The sequence below is a fragment of the Balaenoptera musculus genome, chromosome 2 (assembly GCF_009873245.2).
Source record: "Balaenoptera musculus isolate JJ_BM4_2016_0621 chromosome 2, mBalMus1.pri.v3, whole genome shotgun sequence".
Lineage (NCBI taxonomy): Eukaryota > Metazoa > Chordata > Mammalia > Artiodactyla > Balaenopteridae > Balaenoptera > Balaenoptera musculus.
Window position 1 is genome coordinate 152,336,529 of NC_045786.1, and position 16,739 is coordinate 152,353,267.

The 16,739-nt window shown below is 44.8% G+C and overlaps 1 protein-coding gene across 3 annotated transcripts in view; it reads left to right on the forward strand.

Annotated features, from left to right (window-relative positions):
* Window positions 1-2,218: 2,218 nt before the first annotated feature.
* LOC118890249 (neurexin-3-beta) overlaps window positions 2,219-16,739 on the forward strand; it is a 572,537-nt gene continuing 558,016 nt past the window's right edge. For 2 of the 3 annotated variants that reach the window (XM_036842799.1, XM_036842800.1), the window contains exon 1: window positions 2,221-3,460. In XM_036842799.1, the coding sequence (XP_036698694.1) occupies window positions 3,202-3,460 (259 nt within the window). In that variant the 5' untranslated portion in view covers window positions 2,221-3,201. Of the gene's footprint in view, window positions 3,461-16,739 lie in introns of all 3 variants that reach the window. The other variant, XM_036842801.1, reaches the window with a different exon arrangement.

Below are 16,739 nucleotides of genomic sequence, written 5' to 3' on the forward strand. Positions count from 1 at the left end.
GCTGCGCGCAGGGTTTCTCTAGTTGCGGTGTGCTGGCTTCTCCTTGCGGTGGCTTCTCTTGTTGCAGAGCCTGGGCTCTAGGCATGCCGGCTTCAGTAGTTGTGGCACATGGTCTCAGTAGTGGTGGCTCGTGGGCTCTAGAGCGCAGGCTCAGTAGTTGTGGTGCACAGGCTTAGTTTGCTCCACGGTATGTGGGATATTCCTGGACCAGGGATCGAACCCGTGTCCCCCTGCCTTGGCAGGTGGATTCATTACCACCAGGGAAGTCCCTTGAATGGGAATTATCATCTGCCTTAAGGGAGGATGCTTAGGATATTAATTTTTTTTCTCTCTTTTGTCCTAATAGTAGCCCGAGACCCTAAACATGTACTTAACCTTCTTCGAGCTTTAGCTTATTTTTCTATTAGACAAAAAGTACCACCACTCTTTGTCTGGTGCTATGCCAGATGCTGTGTATACATTATCTCATTTAATACTCCCAAGAACCTCATAAAGGGAGGAATTATTCCCATTTTACAGAGGAGGAAACAGGTTTAAATTGAGTCTCCATAAAATCACCCCTCTCTCTTATTGTGCTGTTCCTGGGTAACATGTTTGCTAGTTTAAAACATCGTGTTTGTGGGCCACCACCCAAAGGCATGAAAGATCATGATGAGGGCTATCCCGCTGGAGGCTGTGGATCTTGAATCACCCTGACAGCTGAGAGCCAGAACAGCTGGGATGGGCCGTGCCCCATTTACCACGGGCGGCAGGGATCCTTAGGAGAACAACAATTTCGTAACCGAAGTACCAAGTCCCATCATAGATTCTGAAATGAAACTTGATATTTGAGCTTGAAGACAAATCATTCATAGGTTTGGTATCTTTATGTTAGAGACAGATAATGCTAACTTCTTCAACGTCTCCTCGAGGTGCCCCAAGAATGAATAGGACTGTCTTAATCCCTTATTCTCAGTCAGGGGGGTTGAAATGTTTATTGAGAGCAGAAGTATAATAGGTGCTATAAACTCCTTTTTAAAAAAGGAATGCCCCCTAATTGCAATATATAGAGAGAGAGAGAGAGAGAGAGACACGATTTAACCAGCAAATGCCATGATATGATTTAACCAGCAAGTATTATTCCCTCACGTATCCTCCTCCATCTCCACCTGCCCCCCCACAAAAAAATATATATATAGTGTGCTTTTGTAACCAAGGTGAGGGGGAAGGAAGGGAGTCAGAGCCAGCAAGCCCCCAGAGTCTAGGAGGCTGTTGGGTTTCTGTATCCTGCTGAACAGCATAGTGAGGAGAAGTTGGGCGGGGGAGAGAGGGGGCGTAGAATGGAGGCTGCCTCATCCAGAATGTTACCACTCCCTGGCAGAGCCCTGGGTCAGCTTCCTCCTGGAGTAACAGATGGCCACAACAGGTGCGCCAAGCTTCTCTTCCTGCCACTCCCGCTCTCCCCTGCAGGTTCAGCCTGGATGTAAAAGCCGCACTCTCTTTAGTGCCCAGAGTCCTGGAGGCCCGAAGGCTTCACCCACCTGGGGCAGCACCTCTAAGGCCAGTCCAGGACAGGCCAGCAGATGCAGGCCTCACCTCTCCTAAGTTCTCTGACCAGGTCAGCCAGCACGGGCGCTAACCCCTGGGCCCTGAATTCCAAGAGCATCCCGTTTACCCAGGGACGGAAGGGCCTCCAGCCATCAAACCTCTCACCCTCCGGAGTTCCCGTCCACCTCTCTGCCTTCCCCTTTGAGAACCAAGACGCGTTCCCGCCATTCGCCCCTCGGGTGGGCCCTGGGCATCTGAAACCCCCAGAGAGGCCCACCCGGGAGAGTGGCCGCGCGGTGCTGACCACCAGCTCAGGGGGGGCACCTGCGGCACCACCGTGTGCAGACGTCCGGGCGCTTCTGCTACTCAAGGGGGTTATTTTATTTCTATCTGGGACTACTTAGCCTTAGCCGCCGCCTGCAGTTTTTCTTCCCCAGTGGCCCGAGTTTGGCTTTAACTGCGCCTGGGAGAGGAGAGACAGGGTGATCAAAAGGCGCAGGGTCCGTCTGCCCGCCTCACACACGCGCGCGCGCGTGCTCCTTCCCCTGGAGAGGAGCGGGGTGTGTGCGGGAGGCTCGCGCGGGTGTAGACGAGCGAGCGAGCGTGTACTTGAATGGGGAGGGCAGGGATTCCGGGTCGCTCGGGCCCCTCCTTCCTCGGAGCCAGCCAGCCCCTCGGCAGAGCGCTCGGGCGGCACTGATTTGCTCTCGGGAGTGCGCTATTTGCATATGACTTGCCCATTTGTGAACGTGGCTCCCCAACTCCTCGCTTCACTTCACCTGTACCTCCCAGTTCCGCGCACTTTGCAGGCGCCCGCCCCCCTCTTGGCCACCTCTGCCGCCTGCCGGGCACCTCCTCTCGCGCCTTCCCTGCTCGCCCACCCACCTCTCCGCGCCCCGTGCCACGTTGGTTTGGGTGGCTGCTCCGCGCCGGCTTCCTTCTCCTCTTCTTCTCTCTCTCCGGTCCTTCTTGTTCTCTTCCTCCGGCTGCTGCTGCTGCTTTTCATCCAGTTGGGAAACCCAGGACGCAGGCGGCTGCTCCGTGGAGCTCTTGCAGAAAGCTCAGGGCTAACAGCGCCCGTACACCGACACTGCGAGGAACCCGCGAGGAACTCTCCCACCTGCAGCCCCCCTTTGCCGGGCAGTTCTGCATTGCAGCGCATGGGAGTGGAAAACGAAAAAAAAAAAAAAATGCTCAAACTGCTTGGATGTTGGGATAAACTAACCTGAACCTACTTGGGTCTCCTGCTGCCTCCTCCTCTTCCTTCGTTTCCACCTTTCCTCTGTGTGGCTTCCCGGAGTGTGCCGTTAAGTCATCCGGCCTGAGGTGCCCAGAGATCAGGAGCTGCGCCTGGCCTCCCCTGACATGTGTGGCATCCCGGGGCTCCCTAGGAGGGCTGCTATACCTGGTGGACTTTGACATCCTAAATTTCAGCTCCAGGAAAGGGGAGCTTTTGCCTTATATCCTTTCATTTTTTAAGTAGTAGCTGTTTTTTTGTTTGTTTGTTTTTTTGTTTTTTCATCATCTGTCTTGAAAACGCTTATGCCTTCCCTCTTTCCAAAATTTGGGCAAGTCTTTCTCCTGCTATGATGGGCCCCTGGGCATCATGAACTTCATTATTGCTCACTGGCTGGAATTCAAACTGCCCATCTGTGGTGGTCCTGTGTGTTGATCATGCACCTGAGAATCCACGCGAGACGGAGCCCTCCTCGCCGGCCGGCCTGGACGCTTGGGATCTGGTCCCTCTTCTGGGGATGTATCATCAGCTCTGTGTGGAGTTCCTCTAATGTAGCCTCCTCCTCCTCCTCCTCCTCCTCCTCCTCTTCCTCGCCGGGGTCTCACTCTCAGCACGAGCACCATTTCCATGGCAGCAAGCATCACTCAGTGCCTATTTCTATCTATCGCTCCCCTGTTTCCCTTCGAGGAGGGCACGGTGGGTCTCTCTGCTCTTTATCCTTTTAATGGGGCATAGCAATTCCTTAACCCACTTGCCTTTCAGGTAATGTTAAGGGTGGGAAGAGAACTTTAAAAATTGAATCTAAAATAATGAAAAGCATCGCATGTGCATGAGGGAAGAAAATGTCCAGTTTCTCCCTAAAAGGCTAGAGTTTTCTGCCCCAGTCTCCCCATATTCTCTAATGGGTCCTCCTCTCCTTGGCTCCCTTATTCATAGCTTCACAAGCACCACATTCTCCCCTTTGCAACCTTCTGCCTCCTTCACCCCCCATGATGGCAGAAAACTTAGTCAGATAAGTCCCCAGTGCTGCACTTTTGAGAATTCATTCATTCGCCTTGCTCTCACCCTTCTTCTCTCTGATCTTGTTTGAGAGCTAGTCGTGGGAAAATAGCAGACAGCAGGAATCCTTAGGTCTTCAGCCTGAAGTTGATTGAACTGCTATAAAGTGGCCTGTGTGGTAAAGGTCGGGGGAGTGGGGGAAAGTAGCTGAGTGTAATCTTTAATAACCAGTGGTCATTATTGTTCATTTGGACCGCTTTATGTTTGTCCACATGTCAGAAGGAGAGAGCAGCTATCATGAAAACTGTACACCTAATATTGCTAACTACCCAAGAGGAAGCAATGTATAAGATAAGGCAAAGTCCATTTAAAATTTAACCAAGTGTAAATTATTGCCACTTCAGTTCCACCATTTATGGAAATGTTATTTCAATTAAAGGTAGCACGGGTGGGCTTGTTCACACAATATAAGTACAATATGTTTTGCTCCAAATGACCCTCCTTGCATAGCGATTGAAGGAAGAGCTCTATGGCTCTTAAAATTATATTCAGCTTTGAGCAGGCTGCCTCTGAAAGGGTGATGTCTGCCACCGAGGTAGGCGCCTGCTGTAGTAAACTGTTCTGAAGAAGGGAGCTTCGTTGTTTGTTTACTATGCACTCCACCCTGATGGTGAGGAGAATGCGGATCACAGAACCCAACTGCAGGAGCAGCCCTCTGGGGGGCAGAGAGAGCAAACCACACTCGAGGTCCCCTGCCCTAGCTTGTATTTTGAAGGCCTATGGCATACAGACCGCATTCGGAATGTCAGTTCTTCCCACTGCCTCCCAGCCCTGGGTTTCTGCTCTGTGCTCTCTGTAGTGTTAAGTGGAAGCACATTGAGAAAATGCCAGCACGTACTCTGGCTCTTTCTGACTGTCTCTTTACATTTTATTTGATGGAGTTGTCAAGCAGCTCAGAGCTTGTAAGGTGGGTGGAGGCGGGTGGTGGGAAGGAGGGAATGCTTGATCTTGATCTGGTTGTTGTATTTCTCTGTGACTCCTGCTAGGTGGGGTGTAAGCTTTCAAAAAAACAAACAAACAAAAAATCACCCTAGGAGAGGAAAGAACCACAACCACCAAAAATGCAAAAGCAATTTCATGGAAATAGAAACTGTTAGCTCCTAAGGAGGAGAGGGACTGGGAGTGGGGGTGGGATTGTGAAGAGTGGGAAAGAAAAAGAGGGGAGTGGGAGGCGGAGGAAGCCAGGCACGCTATTCCTAATAGCCGTAATTACACACAGAAACGCTCAGCGATAATTAGCTAAGTTTTGCTAATTAGTGTAAATGATCAGCAGGGAGATGAAGATTATGTATTAGTTAGAGGTTATAGGCTGGCAAGGTCTCCATGTTTTCTGTTCGGGATGTAAACAGTTAAAAGCAGCTACTAGTTAAGTGATGGAATTTGCAATACTTACTGGGGATTCCTAGGTCTGTCAATCTCTTTCTTTCTCTCTGGCACTTGCTCTCTCTCTCTCTCTCTCTCTCTCTGTTTCTCTCTCTCTCTCTCTCTCTCAGCTAAAGGGGCAAAAGGGGTTGAGCCAGCACAGGTTAAAAACAACTCTTCTCTATTCATTTCTTCATTGATCAGTTGCTCAGTACCCTCTAAATCTTCTTAACTGGTTCCGTCTTCTTTCACATTAACCTACATCTGATAAGATTCAGTACGATGGAAAAGGAGAACAAAGTAAATAAATGACTAGAGACCCTAGAAAAGGCCCTCAGATGCGCAGAGCTGAGAATGCAGTGAACTTCAGGATCTGGCATGACTGAGACAAGAAAGCTCGTGAAATCAACTTTTCAGTATCCTCTTTCAATCCTGAAGTCCCATCCCACTGATCTGGGCTTAGAGACTGAATGCATCTATATTAAGCAGGCTCCTTGCATATTTAATTAATGTTTTTGAGCTTGAAATCAAGAGAAGCAGCAAGCAACAAGATACCCCAAACTCTGGCTTCAATCCCTTATCTAAGCTGTGCCCTTTTCTCCCTGAAAGGACCAGGAGACCCCTCGGTGCTTCGTTAATGCTCCTCTAATTCTTACTTTGAGTACACTTGCTTTCCCCTAGTCCAAGACAAAGGCTTAGCTAACAGCAATTGTTTTAAAAAATCTTTTAGATGGAGGTGGTAGGAGGCATAGCACCATGAGACTAATGGTTGTTACTAATAGTTTTCTGCCAACCCTATTCCAGAGTTAAAAGGAGCAGTCTGTACTGTCTGTGAGGAAGTAAATGCCCTTCATTCTGGTATAAAATGAAAACTAGAGCCTTGAGTTCAAGAACCTTCTCTGGACTCAAGAGAGGTTTTTTCCTTTGCTTGTTTTGTCTACCCTTGTTCACTTTGCGCATTTCCTGAGAAGCCGGAGGTCCTCAGAGCTGCCAGTTAATGAGTTTTTGCCACCCCTCCTTCTAAAACATCCTGCCCTGTGGTGAGACTCACACTAAAACAGATGGAAGAAAGAGAAATTCTCCAAACAGCTGTTCTTCTACCCATGCTTGGTTCTGATCTTTAAAAAATTGATTATGTATAGATTTGCCTAAAATCTTGATCCCAGGGCAGCCTAGAGCAGGCTGAGCTCCTTTATAAGTTGGGGAGACTAAGGCCACACCTGCCCGGGGTATCCAAAATAGTCTCAGGTTAAGGTTGTGTCTTCAGATACAATTAACTCTCTTCTCAATTGGAGTCTAGTAAGCTTTTCCCCATTGCTCAGTCCCTTCCTTCAGGCTCCCTGCTTTCTTTCATGCTCTCTTCTATTGAACTAACATTTATTGGGTATTTACTATGTGCCAGGCTGTGTGTAACCTGCTAAGGATAGAAAACTAAATAAGACATTGCATTGTTCAGCACAGGATAATTTCAGAAGTATTTGGATCACCTATGAAAGATAAGTGCTTTTAAAAATTTTTTAAATTTGAGGGATGGGACGAGGATCCAGATACCCAACCAAATTAATTAATATAAAATCTAAATATCCCTTGTGAAATGCAGATTCACATTGTTCTGTTATTCAAAATAACCCTACAGATATTTTTCATCCTCAACTTTATTTTCATACTTATATATCATGCTTATTGAAGCTCCTGGATAATTTAGTGGTATGGGACATATAAATACTAAAATACATTGGTTTACCAACCTTCAGTTTCATAGGAGAGTTTCGTATATTTGCTTTCCTCTCTCCCACCTTTAAGAAATCCAATGCACATCTACTTAAAAATATTTTAATACTTATAGTTTAGAAAAAGTTTTCTCTATAGAGCCTAGGTTTAGTATGTTCCTTATATTTTATTTTCCATAAAATAGCAGACCTTCCTGTCTCTTTAGGCGTTTGGGGGTACCTAGTTGAAAACCTAAAACTCAATTTTACAAGGGAATATACCACAATGTATTTAGAGGAAAGTCTCTTGCTCAGAAACCTGTGTGTGTGTGTGTGTGTGTGTAGGTGGGACAACATAAATCCTCTTCGAGTCATCTTAGCAAAGACAGCGGTGGTAGTCCCCCTTGTGGTCCATGAGCCTGGAGTCTTTCTTTAAGAAATTATGCTTCTCATTCATTGTCACAGAGACCCACCTCTGAAGTTTTTCCAGCCACGGGGCTTGTTTTGCTCTGATCTATTGAGCACTTTCTTTTGCTCAGCCAGCTGCTTTCTAACCACTTTCTCTCTCCCTTCCTTCTTGGGATTCAGATTGCTGAATAATTCAGAGTGTTGGTTGACAGATAAAATGATAAGATTTATATGTCTTTGGCCTTGCTGATGAATTAATTAAATTGGTTTCTTTTTCTCTGTCTCCTCTAGATGCATTGTTTGGCTTCTCTAAAATTTGCTGGCAAGTGGTGGGTCTGGAGATTAACTTGTTCTTGAAAGGCCACCGTAGGAAGATTATACTATCCCAGTGTAAATTTCTTCAGGACTTTCAACATGGATCATTGTGCGGGGGTTGGTGGTTGGAGGTGAGGCCTGCCATATCACAGGGAGAAGAGATGAGAGAATTGGAACAATTCCTTTCAGGACAAACATAACAAAACAAAACCCTTCACCAAACTGGCTGATGGCTGGAATTTAGTAGTAAGACCTTTATTGTTTTATTGTCTGATTTTGAATCTGGAAGACATAACATATTTTATTTTACATTTTAATTAATGAATTTATCAGATCTCTGAAAGCTTACTTTGCTAGGACTCTGTGTGATTTGGGAGGGAGGCAGATCTCTCAAGATAAAACTTGAACTTAATCATACTTCCCTTCCTGGTATTAGTTTGTTAGGGCTGCCATTAAAACAAAAAAACAAAAAAACAAAAAAAACAGACTGGGTAGCTTCAACAACAGAAATTTATTTTCTCACAGATCTGGAGGCTAGAAGTCCAAGATCACAGTGGTGGCAGATTTGGTTTCTTCTGAGTCCTCTCTCCTTGGCTTGCAGGTGGCCACCTTCTTGCTGTGTCTTCAAGGGGTCTTTCCTCTGTGTTCATGCATCCCCAATGTTTCCTTGTATGTTGGAATTTCCTCTTCCAATAAGGACACTGGTCAGATTGGATTAAGTTTCACTCAAAGGTCCCATTTTAACCTAATCACCTCTTTAAAGGCCCTATCTCCAAATATAGTTATATTCTGAAGTTCTGGGGGTCTAGGCTTCAACACATGAATTTTGTGGGCACACAGTTCAGCCCATAACACTCCTCCTCCTCCTCCCCCAGGACCCAGTCATTGTAAAGTAAAAATGTACTGTTCAGTGCATCTCTGTTGAACTCAAACTTTCACTGTGGGAAAATAAAACCTTCCGTGACAGTGGCAGCAGTTTACAAAATTGATAAGATGGGGCCTCCTCAGGAAAAATCCTATTTACATATATGGAGAAAACAACACCAGTAACTGTAGTTAAAATTTGTGTTTGCTTTCCTCTCGGTTTATCTCTTCTGACTGAGTCTCTACCTTGATGTGCACACAGGCTAATTCTGTCTGACTACAGCCCCATGCTCTGCAGACAAACTCTAATACCACACTCTATGGCTCTCTATTGAGACCGGCTGCCATTCCAGGCCTGGCGTCCCTGCTCTACCAGGGACTTCCTTTATGAACTACAGTGGCTCACTCTTTTCCTTTCTTAGCACTAGGATGGCATGATTCTCCAATCTGTACGTCTTTAAAGACACCACTGTGTATCTTCAACCTGTCTGAGTTCCACAGGTCTGCCAGTATTTTGTAGGTCTGTTTTCTTGACTATGATAATAACTTATGCCAAAGCCACAGCCACAGCCAGGTTTTCTCTTCTCTCCTCCACCAGAAGCAGCATAATGTACAAGAGGGACACACTGTGATGTTATAAAGCCCACAATCCAACTTCACCACAGTCACGCAGAGACAGAAAGAATGCAGCTTTCATTTAAACACACCTTTTTAATACTAGAAAGGAGCTCTGCATTGTGTTTAAAATGCTCTGCTGTGTTTGGCCATATCAGGGCAGGGGGGCAGAATAGCAACTGAGTTTATACAGAGCAGGTGGTTTATTTCTACTTACAGTTAGAGTTTTGAGAAAGACTTGCTGGGATCATACGCCAACATATAACGCACACCTCCTGTGTACCAGGCACTCTTCCAATGCTTTACGTATATAATTTCATTTCATCCTCACAATCCTTGACCTTAATAAGGTTACCGCCATTTCATAAATAAAAACAGTGAGACTCAGAGAGCTTAAGTGACTTGATCAAAGTAGGGTCGGGGTAGAGCCAGGCTCTAAACCTGGTTCTGACCACAAAGCTCTTGGTCTTTTTGTTCTCCCTGACAGACTGTCATCTCAAGAAACAGACAACAAACACAGCGAGCTTAGGGATTATCTGATCCTCTGATGTTCCAGATGGCCAAAGTGGAGACTTAGACAAGGCCATCCAATCAGTATCAGAATCAGCTGGGAACCCGGGCAGTATGACGCTACGTCCATCACCCTTTTACTCTACAGCACGAATGCCGACTTCTCATTCCTCCAAGACCTTTTGCTTCAGGTTGATCTCCCCTTAACCAGATTAAGTCCTGTAGGAATGGGTTCTGCCAGCATTGGATTTTCCTGGCCTTCTGTGAAATTAATGTTTCATATGTATTCTTCTAGTAGGTGTCTGGCTTTGCGCTAGGAGGTAGGATTCTTGGGTGTTCTGAAGGTCTCCTCAACGGGAGACCCTAGTGTGAGAAAGTGCTCGTATTCAGGTTGGTTCCCATGCAGGGAGACATTTCCTGTCCTGGTTGGGCCTCACCGACCAGAAAGCAGAGGGGAGATGACTTGTGTATTCACCTGTCTCTGTTTCCCATCTGAAGACACAGCCCAGTTGTTGTTCAAAGACACGTTCCCTGCCCCAGTTCCCACCCTTTGCTCACCAGCTGTTGAGTGGCTGTATGAACATAAAACCTCCAGAAACCTGAAAGGCACCTTTTCTGAGATACTGTCCACACCCTCCCTTTGTTACTGTTTTGAAATATTCCTGTCGGCCACCCCCCACATTAAAACATAATGGTGTATACTCCTGAGTGACTTCTCCCCCAACTATGAATTTCAGCTATTTCCCAGGCAGTCTTTCAGAATTTGAATATAATTACATGTTTTGGGTGCAAACTGTGGTTTTTGCTACATAAGAAACTAATGGAAATGATCTGCCTGTTCCTGTAGTTTACAGATTATATGCTTCAGAACCGAGGGTATATATTTAGGCGGCTTTTCTGTGTGGCACATTAAAATGAAAATGAGCTGGGGTGAGCCACCATGCTTGCTAAGCAGTAGAGCAGGTTGACAGAGCAAAGCATTAGACTGAACCGGTGTCAGTGTTTCACTTAACGTTTATTTGCTTTGCACCTCTGTCATTTGATGTTGTCAGAGAAGGGAAGGGGGAGGAGATGGGCGGGGTCTGGCGTCTGCGCAGCTCAAACACGGAGGAAGAGATCATCAGCCCACGACATCCAAGCGAAGTGAGCACTTTTTAAAAATTGAAATTGCCGTACAGGGAACTCTTTTTTTATGAAGAGCAGGCAAGACTTGTAAAAGTGCACGGGTGTGTCTGACAGCTTCAGGAGCGTGGACCTGGGCAGACACTTGTTTCTGCAGTACGGGCGATGACTACCAAAGAGGAATTAGCTTCCCCGGGTCAAAAATTTTAAATGGGCTTCCACTGTCCATTTAAATCCTGGTTTCAAGTCCTAGACTTATCGTGAGCAAGTAGGGATAGGCAGCAAAGTCTTTTGGGCTTCTTTATAAGTGATAGCTAACAGAATAAAGCCAACTGCTTTGAACCTCTTTTTTTTTTTTTAATATAAATTTACTTATTTATTATTTTATTTTATTTATTTTTGGCTGCATTGGGTCTTCATTGCTGCGTGCGAGCTTTCTCTAGTTGCAGCGAGCGGGGGCTACTCTTCGTTGCAGTGCGTGGGTTTCTCATTGCAGTGGCTTCTCTTTGTTGTGGAGCACGGGCTCTAGGGGCTTCAGTAGTTGTGGCATGTGGGCTTCAGTAGTTGTGGATCGAGGGCTCCAGAGCGCAGGCTCAGTAGTTGTGGCGCACGGGCTTAGTTGTTCCGCAGCATGTGGGATCTTCCCGGATCAGGGCTTGAACCCGTGTTCCCTGCATTGGCGGGTGGATTCTTAACCACTGCACCACCGGGGAAGCCCGAACCTCTGTTTTTAATAAAGGCTGAAAGGCCCTTGTGAACAATTAGCTCACAGGTAAAACAAAGCAAGACCCTCTTGGATTCTTCGGGTCAATTTTAGCAGCATTCTGATTTTTTTAAAGTTTGAAAAGATGATTAAAGGGTTAAATCTCAGCTACTGGGAAAATTTGGCCTCCTGAATAATTTGGGTGGGAGGAGGGTCCTGTGACTTAGATAGTCAAGGTTTTATTGTATATCTCTTTCCTTGAACCAATTATTATATATCTCTTGACGTGGACCACTATCTCAGCATACTTGGATGGGCATCTTTGGGTGTTCACTTCTGTCAATTCAATCTTCTTAGAAAAAATAAACCCAAGAAAGGAGACCTCTGTGCTTTTACAAGAATGACAATAGTATCTTCTTTACTCATAATAATAATAATATTAGTAATAATAATTCACTTTTTTTAGTTCTTTGAATATGCCTGACACTCTCCTAAAGGTCTCGCATTTAATTCTCCTGAGATAGGTACAGCTGTTTTTGCATTTGGAAGATGCTGACCCTGAGGCAGGGAATGTTTGAGTCACTTGGGCCATGTGGAGGAGATACATAGGGCAAGATATGAGGAAAGTGCAGGGAACTTCCATGCCCTTTCCAGGCTAGTCACTCTCCCCAAGTCTCCACGTGTTCCCCAACCCAGAAGCTTTCCCCATCCAGATCCCGTCCTTTAGGGGTCTTTTGGAGGCTTCATTACATAAGCATGATTGATTAACTCATTGGCCATTTGTGACTGATTCAACTTCTAGCCCCTCTACCCTCCCAGGAGGTTGGGGGGCGGGACTGAAAGTCCCAACCTTTAACCACCAGCTTGGCTCCACTGGCAACTAGCCAACCACCCCCACCCTCCCCAATCCTAAGGTGCTTACAGAAAGTCATTTCATTAACATAACAAAAGATATCTTTATCCTCTCATCACTGGAAATTCTGGTAGTTTTGAAAGCTGTGAGCCAGGAACTGTGGATGAAGACTGAATACATATGAAAAGTGTATTTTGGTCATCTGAATGACCAAATATGTATTTCTTATAAATTATAATATTGCAGTCAGGTACTGAACTAAATGCTTTAGCTTACCTCATTTAATCTTTACCAACTATCCTTCAGGGTAGGCACCATTCTTACCATGAATTTACAGGAAAAGAAATTGAGCCTCAGAGAGGTAAGCAATTCACCTCAAGTTCTTCCTCTTGCTAAGCAGTTAACCCCCTGCTTCTACAGTTACCCCTTAGTATCCACGGGGATTGGTTCCAAGACCCCCATGGGTACCCAAATCTGCAGATGCTCAAGTCCCTTAAATAAACTGGTGTAGTATTAGCATATAACCTTAACCCATGCACATCCTCCTGTATACTTTAAATCATCTCTAGATTACTTACAATACCTAATACAATGTGAATGCTATGCAAATAGTTGTACATACAATGTAAATGCTGTGTAAATAGTTGCCTGTGCACAGGAAATTCAAGTTTTGCTTTTTTGAAATTCCTGGTATTTTTTCCAAATATTTTCGATTCGATGTTCCTGGACTCTGCAGATATGAATGAGACCCACGGATATGGAGGGGAGGGCTGACTGTGTTGAACTTAGGTCAGGTAATCTGCACAAACATAAAACCTGTTCCCTGGTATTGAGAACAACTGATCAGAACATATCCCTAGATTCATAAGTCCTATTGTATTATAGGAAATTATGTGTGCTTTCTGAAGCAGCCTTTGGATATTCAGATAAGTTCCAGAGTCAGCTGGTAGGGAATGGTTACATATTCAATCAAGGGTCCAAGAGTGAGGGACCCTCTTTGGTGACTCACCTACCTCATTTTTGATTCACCGTAAGAAACTCATGTATCAGGAAGTTTAGTTTCCAACATACAGGCTTTCTCCTCAAATTATAATTTAAACCACCAAACCTTCCTGGTTTTAGTTCTCTTACCTGCAAAATGAAAGAATCGCAATTAGTGATCTTGAAGTATCCTGCCATCTTTATCTTAGCAAGTTTGGTATTCATCTTTCTATCGGCGCTAATAGGCACAATTCTGATGATTTCTAAAATACCTTGTCACTCTTATTAGATCACCTTTGAACCTGCTTTTATTCTTGACCATTCATACATATGGCAGAAGCTTATTAATTATGAGGGTAAAACTAATGGAATGAATATTTCAAGAGTATCAATGGTTTTCATATTGGTTGAATACGTGTGTGTGTGCACGTGCACATGTGGGTGAATGTGTGAGCTAGAAAAATATAATGTAGCATAAAGGCCTTGATAGCAGCCTAATCAGCTCCTGACCTGGAATGTGAAGATCAGGCATGAGGACTAAGACTGCTGTGCATTACAGACATAAAGATGTTTCAGTATCTATTCCTTATTCTGGTGTCATTTATCAGTGTGTTGTGTCAAGGGGACTTGCATTAACACACTAACTACAATCTAAGAGGGGGACAGTGTTAATGTGAGATAGGAATGTAAACCTGGGGACTTGGCCCTCTATAGCCAATCCCTGTCTTTCAGGTGATTTATTTATTGGGTTTTATATGCCAGGGGGTCGTTTTATGTGTATGTACTGCTAACCCCATCATCTGTCAGTTATTAGGGATCTACTAGACTAGCTATCATATAAGAACACTCTTTCCGACAGTGTTGAGATAGTGACCCTTTACTTCCCTGCACAGGGTAACTTAGAAATAAACCCACCACCTGAACACTAAGTTTTTCGAGCCCAGGGTTGATGCCCCTAAAAGAATATTCTGATGAAAGGTCTTCATTGGACTGAAAAGCTGCCTTGCATTTGTGGAATTACCAAACGCTGGACTTGGAAGAGGTCTGTAGGGACCTTTTCCAATCAAATTATTTTCATGCAGAGAAAGATTAACAGCCTGGGAGTTTGTGAATTGTTCCCAAATCACACTTTTCAAGTTAGGGGCAAGTTAAGGCTGAAACACCAGTCCTTTCTGTACTGCACCACAGTGTTAGTATGCAAAAGCAGGTGTCACCTGTTTTGCTGTGGACAAGGAGACTGGGATGGTCTCTGGTACAACTGAAGTAATACATCAGCACAGAAAGGTCAGAGAGCATGAGAGCCAAGTTACTCCAAACACTCAAATTGGTTCCCTTAATTGCTGTCACAGAATGCAGTCCTCACTCCATCCCAGGCACTGCTCCCTCACTGGGTCCCTGCTTTCTCTCTGCCCCAGCAGCCTGGAAGGGAAACTCAGTGCACCGCAGTTCAGTCAAACTGTTTGATGAGAGCTTTTGAGCCTTATTACATGGAAGGTTTCATCCAGGGAAAGGAAAGAGAAAGGGAGAAATTAAATTGAAGTGTAAATCAGTCAAGAGCTTAGATCCTGCACATCCTTTCTTTTTAATCAAGAGTAAAATGAGAGGAGAGTTTAAAGGCTCATCACAAGACACCATTAACTACCCAAGGAACTCCTGACAGAAGATGGTTTGTCATGAGAAGAAAAGTGTACCATCTATCCAAAAAAGGAAGTATCCAAAAGTTGTTTAGAAGGATGACACTGAGGAACAGGATGGTTTGCTTTCCTGTGGCTGCCCAGGCTTCGGTTCCCCTAGCTGGCTGGCACATTTTCTTGCACACTTTAGGTGCTCAATGCATACTTTACCTCAGTGATGTAGTATATTACGTAGTGTAATTATATATTGTATATGAAAGGGTAATATGTTTTCAATTCATTCAGTTTTAGACACTGCACTGGAAATCAGTATTCAACATTTTGGCCAGTTTTCCCTCATGGTTGACATAGTTTTGGTATATTTTTCTAAAATTGCTTGATGTTTGCAATTTTACAAATTGTGTTTTACAACGTTACAGAGAAAATTCAAGATCTTTTTTGATCCTCACCACAGCTCTCTGCAGCAGGAGGACAAGTAGTAGAATTGTTATTTGTCCCATTTTTTAGCTGATGTAATCAAAACTAAAGGAGCATAAATGTCTTGACCAAAGTCATTCGAGTAGTCCGTGACAGAGCGGAAACTGACACCCGGTTCCTGTCCACTGCCCTGCTTTGCATGACTGAGTATCTGGTGTAGAATTTCTGGGCTTTCTGGTAAAAGAAAAAGGAGAGGAGAACAGCGGAGAGAAGAGTGCTCGCAGAAGCACCGTTAGGACAGAAAAGTGTGATACACCTTCATTGGACTTCGCACTTAATTATTAAGTACTTACAATGAGCAGTGCAATGCCCTGGGCTATGCTCTGCAGTGGACAATTGAAACGTGGGGTCTGTACTCAAATACTTACAGTGTGGTTACAAATTCTTTAAAGTACGGAGATCTATCCTTTCCGTCCCCACAGCAATCTCAACCATGTCACCTGGATGGATAGTTGTAGCAACCTAATTAACAGACCTTCCTAAGCCTCTGATTGCCCCTTCTCTCTGTGCTCCACCCACCATTGAGCCATCCATCTCAAGTACCAATCTGTTCATGCCATTCTCGCATGGGCTCCTCCCAGGCTACAGGATGAAGTCCAATCAGATCACATCATGCCCTCTGTAACTAGAACAAAAACTAACCCCTTACCTTCGTGATCTTGCGCCTGTTTATCTATGACTTCACTTCCTAACATGATCTTCATTAGACCTTGGCCTAATTCTTTTTTTTAATATTTATTTATTTATTTAGGCTGCACTGAGTCTTAGTTGCAGCACACGGGATCTTCGTTGCAGCACGTGGGATCTTTAGTTGTAGCATGCGGACTTCTTAGTTGTGGTATGCAGACTTCTTAGTTGCAGCATCATGCAGACTCTTAGTTGCAGCATGTGGACTTCTTAGTTGCGACATGCGTGCGGGATCTAGTTCTCTGACCAGGGCTGGAACCTGGGTCCCCTGCACTGAGAGCACAGAGTCTTACCCACTGGACCACCAGGGAAGTCCCTTAATTCTTTTTATTTTATTTTTTAAAATTTTTGTTCCTTGAACATGCCAATTTTGTTCCCATCATAGGGCCTTTATATTATCAGTTCCTTCCCTCTGGAACATTTTCTTTTTCATCTGGATTGCCACATGTCCATTTCTTATTATAACATCAGGCTTCGACTTCAGTGTCATCTCCTTAATGGCCCAGTCTAAAAAGCACGCTTTCAAGTTCCTCTCCAGCATAACAGCATGATTTCTTTTTATTATAGCACAGATACCTCCAAGAAAGTTCATGTTGTGTGTAATGCTTCCACCAACCTCTGAGAACAGAGACCTTGTCCACCTTGTTCATGGTTGTGTCTCCAGTGCCTAAAACAG